Source organism: Siphateles boraxobius, unplaced genomic scaffold, assembly GCF_051911475.1.
Source record: "Siphateles boraxobius isolate OS27281-9 unplaced genomic scaffold, OSU_SipBor_1 5, whole genome shotgun sequence".
Classification (NCBI taxonomy): domain Eukaryota; kingdom Metazoa; phylum Chordata; class Actinopteri; order Cypriniformes; family Leuciscidae; genus Siphateles; species Siphateles boraxobius.
This window is the reverse complement of record NW_027509141.1, coordinates 25331053-25337421: the sequence shown is the minus strand read 5'-3', so window position 1 is coordinate 25337421 and position 6369 is coordinate 25331053. Positions and strand designations below refer to the sequence as shown.

Genomic DNA, 6369 nt, shown 5'->3' with positions numbered 1-6369 from the left:
ATGGACCCTGAGAGCTCTGCTCTGATCAGTTCCAGCTGCTCCCATGGGATTGTGGGATAGATCTGCACACACAGCATGACTCTAAAAGGCTAACAAGAACCCTGCCGCTTCCTTTTCAAAACCATATTTTACCGTAACAAGGCTTTCGAGCCATTTATCACAGCGATACTTCAAAGGGCTGAAAACAACTGAGAATTAAGTAGAAAACTCAAAAACGGAATGTAAAACAAGAAAGCACAATAGAGCTGTTCATCTAGAAAGAATTTTTATGTCAAAGATTCCCTCAGGATTCTGCCATGAGTTTTTAAATAACGGTTTTGGATTTTCTGTGGTTGCCTGAAGATACTTACATGTTTGTTCTACAACATAAATTACACATAGGCATTAATTTTTAAAAACCCTATGTTAAACAAAATGTTTTAAGTTTTTTGGTAATTGAAATAAAGATGAAGTAACATACAATATAAATATTGGATAAACTTTAACTTAAATCTAAACTAGTGAAGAAACGAAATGAACTAAAATTTTTTAAAAAATCAGTATAAGCTGAAGTACTAAAATAACTCAAACTGAAATAAATAAAGCTATATAAAAATATCAAAAAATAAAATTACAAAAGAACATAAAATATAAAATGAAAATATAAACGCTAATTCAAAATATTAATAAATAATATAATAGTATATAAATAATACTAAAATGACAGTGTAGAGATATATACTGTAAGCAACTTACCTTTAAAAAGCACACAACAGTTTCAAAATACACGTTTGAGATATGACTGGGTAATTTATGTTGTTGAGCTAAACAGGAAAGTTTTTATAATAATTTTACCCACAGAGCTTTTTTCTCATATACTAAAAAAATATCAGACATTCCAAAGGGAACCCATGGCAAATTAGCCTTCTGATTGGCCTTAAAATTGACGTTATGACTTAACAGTTCTATTATTAAACAGTTCTCTGGAATGCTTGAATCTGATTGGTCAATTGCACTATTCTCCAAATATTATCGTATAATGACCACTAAACTTTAAAATTGAAATTGACCGCAATCCCAAATGAATTTACTACATAGCTGTGCTAGTTTCGTGTCTTTCACGCTCTCTTTCAAATTGATCTCAAATCAGTTGTTCTTTTGTTCCTATACTCACCCACCAATCAGCATCGTCCTCTCCTTGTACCACCAGAACGTCACCCTCATTGAAGGTGAGCTCATCGTGATGATCTGCCACACAGTCATACATGGCCTTCACACGCCTCAGCTTGGACTTCATCTAAACACAAGTACAAAATAAAACACTGCACCATGTGGCTTCTTAATAATATTGCTTTTCTTTTAAACTGTCAATTTATTGAAGGGAAAACCTCAAGTATGAGAAACATGTCAAGAAACGCCTGTGTCTTTCCAACAGCCAAAACACATGCAATAAAATACCATTCCTCTAGACCCTCTAGAATTCAATGAATTCCCACATTGAAACAGGCTGGTTTAAGCCGGTTTGATGCTTGGAAGGCCAGCAGAGCACAGACATGTAAAACAGCTGGTGAAACTAGTTTTCTAAAGAAATTAATACTTTTATTTATTATTTAACACAAAGATGCGTTAAATTGATCAAACGTGATAAACACATGTTACAAAAGTTTCTATTTCAAATAAATGCTGTTCTTTTCAACTTTCTATTCATCAAAGAATCCTGAAAATGTATGTATTGGAAACCATGATATATATTGGAACCAATATATTATATATACATTATATATAATATAAGTAATGATGTTGAAAATTCAGCTTTACCATCACAGGAATGAATTACATTTTAAAATATATTCAAATAGAAACCAGCTATTTTAAATTGTAAGAATATTTACTGCTCTTGATCTAATAAATGCAGCTTGGTGAGCATAAGAGACTTCTTTCAAAAACATTTAAAATCCGCCCCAAATTACATGGTCAATGAGACTTTTAGGGATCTTGCAAAGATTTTTCTTCTGAGGGAAAAGACCTGTAAGAAATAAGATTTTCCTCTGAAGACATTTCTCCAGTTTCTCACCAAAGTTTTTCTGGGAAGTGGGTGAGGAGCAGTGTGGCAGGAGGATGAGGAGCTTCCGTTAGTCTCCAGGCTAAAGGAGCGGGGGGAGGTGGGAGACAGGCCCGGGGTGTGACGTCCAGCACTGCTGATGGGTTGTGGGGTTTGGTACAGAAAGTGAGACGAGCTGCTTTCCCCATCTGCTCGAAAGCCTGCTGAGAGAGAGAGATTACAGCCACGACACATTGTAACAAAAAACATGGGCCGAGATAAGCAAAACAACTTAACTGAGAACAATATAATGGAGAGATAACCGGACAGAAAAAAGCATTACCTCGTTCTGGTAGCTCAGATAAGGAGTTGAGAGTTGATGTCGTGTATTTTGGAGAACCTGAGCTGAAACAAAAAGTCTTATGATCAGTATGTTAGTTTGTGAACTTAAGGTGAAATAGTTTCTTTATTAGATGGTTTGTATTCTATCTAACTTAGACTATTTATTTATTTAATTTTTTATTAAAGAAATTTATACTTTTATTCAGTAAGGATGCATTCAATTGTTCAAAAGTGACAGTAAAGAATTCTAGAGTTTTACAAAAGATTTCTGTTCTTTTGAACATTCCATTCATCAAAGAATCGTGAAAAAATGTATCATGGTCTAATTTTTAAGCAGGACAACCCTTAATCACAATAACAGTGACGATAATAATAAAATTTGGCTTTGCCATTACAGGAATACATTTTAAATTATATTCAAATATAATATACCATTTTTTTTCATTTGTAATACTATTTTATAATATTACTGTTTTACTGTATTTCTGCTCAAATCAAATGCAGTTTTAATGAGTATAAGATACTTCCTTCAAAAACATTTTCAAAAACAAAAATCTTACAGACCTGAAACGACGGCAGTCGTTTGAACGGCAGTGTATTCACTTTAAGATTAATAATGATTATTCATGTTTAATATTTGCATTTCTCAGTAAAAATTACCAGCCAAATTCTGTTCCTTTACTTTCCAAATTTTACTTATATTTGGCACTTTCTTAATTCACTTAGCATTTGCGTAATGACCATTTGTCAGCTTTTAATACAAAACTGTGTTTTTTTCCCCATTTTTTTTCTGGGTATTCCAGCAATTAGCCAAGAGAGGTCAGCATTTGTGGCTCCAAAAAGCACTTACACACACTTCTGGAAAGGTGAGTCTGGACCACCGAAGCTTATCGGACATGAAGGTACTCCATAATCTGGAAATAGAAAGAACAGAAAGAAAACACATTCATGTTAGTCGATGAACATGAACTAAGAATAAACAGTACGTCTTCAGCATTTATTAAGATCATGTTTATTTCAACATTTACATATTTAAAAAAAACTTTTTCATGATGTGTAACAATGTGTGTTTAGAGTTTTACAAATTGTGTCGAACTGCCTGAACTTGTTTAAGGTTTTGCATAAAGTGTAGTTTATTTGACAAATAGGTCAATGAGAATTTGGTAAAAAAAAAAAAACCTGTGATAAAAGTATATTAACTAGAAATTTCCTTGACTTTCCATGATTTTAAAGAATGTTATTAATTTCTAAGAGCTTTTCAGGCCTGGGAATCATGATTTTAAATTCCCAGATATTTCCATGTTTTCCATGACAACGGGACTATGCATCTTTCCAGGTTTGGCACATACCTGTAGGTCCCTGCCGTGTAGAGTGGGGGCTGGGGGGCACCTGAGGGGCGGGCTCAGAGTAGGTGCGCTTGTGTCGGATGATAAGAGGGGGAGGAGGGGTTCGTTTCTTACTGCTGATTACTTCATGGGACGTCCAGCCATCAGGTGAGCTCATGGGAGGGGGAGGAGGAGGGACGTTTGGAGCTGGAAAGGACATGAGGAGAGTAAACAAGACAGAAGAGAAGAGAAGAGAAGAGAAGAGAAGAGAAGAGAAGAGAAGAGAAGAGAAGAGAAGAGAAGAGAAGAGAAGAGAAGAGAAGAGTTTTCTCACCTCTGACCCGGGGTGGGAGTGGCGGTGCGGGTGATGAAGGGGGTGGCGGAGGGGGACTGTCAAGGCTGCGCGTCTGAGAGTTGGGACTGGCATATACGTCCCTCCGGTTATCCCCTCGGGCCATTGCTAGCCTCCGACCCACGTTGAACAACCCCCCTCCGCCACTGTGAGAGGCAGAGTTACTGTGATACAAGCTGAACGGCCGTCCTAAGCGCTCCTTCTTCACTGGGCCCATCTACAAATATGGGCCATCACTGTTACACATCAGACCATGAATTGCACGCTAAACAAATACAATCGGTGCATCCGAAATCGCATACTTCTGAGTAGGTACTACATTTGAATTTACATCGGTAATGTTAAAAAAGTGCGTTCTATATAGAATGAATATGGGTAATATGAATGAAATTTGGACATACTACATTTGTCGGTTGCATTACTTCACTGCCATTCATAAATCCTCTCCCGTAGCCTCATGGGATAGTAAAGTGTCCACTGAATACACACTTCAGAATCTCACCGAAAGAAGGTAATCCGGGTACTTTTCGCCTAGTGTTTTCAAATACAATGTATTCGGACAAACAGCTCTGTTGGCGTACTGTTTTTCGCATACTATATATAGGGAAGTATTACATTTCAGATGCAGTGAAGGTCTCATGTATTATGTATTATGTATTATGCTCTATTAGCATATGTGCGAGTTTGTTCTGTAAGTTAGGGGTGGTGTAGTCTTCTTATGTTGTCACCTTGTCATCTAGGTCGTCATCACTCTCGTAAAGGTCATCCTGCCGGAGTCTCCACTCATATTCCACGTGCACGTGCATGTTAAACTGGTTGTTCTGTGACTGGTGGATCTGAACATGACACAGCATTACTTTAACATGTAGATCAATCCCTTTTTGACAATTGGATTTCCATAACTTTTCTAGTTTTTGAGATAATTGTGTGAAGATTTTTAAAGATTCAATTTGTAGAGATTGCTGATGCTGTTTTCATTTGGATGTCAAGTAACAATCCTTAAAATTAATCAGTTTAACAAAGTTTTACAAATGTCTCTGCAAAAATATGAGTTGAGATTCAAATGCAGGAAGGCAACTCTGTGTCCCTTAAGAAACCGTTATTAGCTGGTAACATGGAGATCAGTGAATCACACAGAATGTTACACTCAACAGACTGATCGTGGTGGATTGCTTGCAAGTCTAACTCTACACAAGCACTCACAAAGAGCAATATCTAGCCAATTAAATATTTTAGAGCATAAAACTACATACATTTATATATTTACATTTTATTTATGTAGGACATTAAATTCGTCAAAAATGACCGTAAAGATTTTGGTTTTGAAAATGTCTTTTCATCAACAAATCCTGAAGGCATACCTGTTTTTAACATTGATAATAATAAGAAAGTTTCTTGAGCACCAAATATAAGATGTTCAAATATAAGAATGATTTCTGAAGGATCATAAGACACTGAAGACTGGAGTAATGGCGGCTGAAAATCCATTTTTGCCATAACAATTGTAAATTATGTTTTAAAATATATTAAAATGCAAAATAGTTATTTATTAAATAGTAACGATAGTTAACAATATTACTGTTGAACTGTATTCATGACCAAATAAATGCAGCCTTGAAAGTCTTCTTTCAAAAACATTAAAAAATCTTACCAACACCAAAATCTTTTGAATGGTAGTGTATATGGTTTAGAAATATAAATTATTCTAGCTATATTCTGCTTTAAATTATTTTATTTTATTATTAATTTATAACATTTTTATAAAATTTATATAGTAAATATACTTTTTTAGTCATGATATCACTTTCTAAATTATATTAAAGGTGTGCTGGAGAACCTGCTTATAGAAAAGACCATGACCATGATGTAGCTGAAGTGTACAGCAAACATTTTGTTCAATAAAATTGAAATAAACAGGTTACACCCATATGCCTATCCTAATGATAAAGACTTTCTTTAACAGATTACTGCTGGATAGCATTTTGACTCACCAGCTCCTCACACAGTGTGTGCTTCAGTCTGCGAGCCACGTCCAGTCCTGTCTCTCCATTATCATTCTCTATCACAGAACAGCAATTATGATCAGCTCAATGATCATCCTGATCTGTAATTAACTCCTGACAAATGAGCCAACAGCCAATCCAGCCTTCAAAATAACTAGATGAGCCTCCTTGCTTTAACAATGACTGATAAGATGCAGATAAAACCCTATGTAACTTCAATTAATATTAAAACTCAAGTGTGTCAAATTTTCAATGTTAAAAGGAAGAGGATGGATGGATGGATGTTAAACAACAAATGTTGAAAAGAAACACATTTTCAATCATGAA

The 6369-nt window shown here is 35.3% G+C and overlaps 1 protein-coding gene across 4 annotated transcripts in view; it reads right to left on the bottom strand.

Moving 5' to 3' along the window:
• The window catches only part of unm_sa1614 (un-named sa1614), a 44407-nt gene that overhangs the window by 1859 nt on the left and 36179 nt on the right, over positions 1-6369 (bottom strand). For 2 of the 4 annotated variants that reach the window (XM_077203560.1, XM_077203563.1), the window contains exons 20-27: positions 6031-6098; positions 4768-4875; positions 4022-4256; positions 3712-3894; positions 3213-3276; positions 2364-2425; positions 2054-2244; positions 1154-1276 (exon numbers count right to left, since the gene is read on the bottom strand). In XM_077203560.1, the coding sequence (XP_077059675.1) occupies positions 1154-1276; positions 2054-2244; positions 2364-2425; positions 3213-3276; positions 3712-3894; positions 4022-4256; positions 4768-4875; positions 6031-6098 (1034 nt within the window). Of the gene's footprint in view, positions 1-995; positions 1277-2053; positions 2245-2363; positions 2426-3212; positions 3277-3711; positions 3895-4021; positions 4257-4767; positions 4876-6030; positions 6099-6369 lie in introns of those variants that run through there. The other 2 variants (XM_077203561.1, XM_077203562.1) reach the window with 2 other exon arrangements.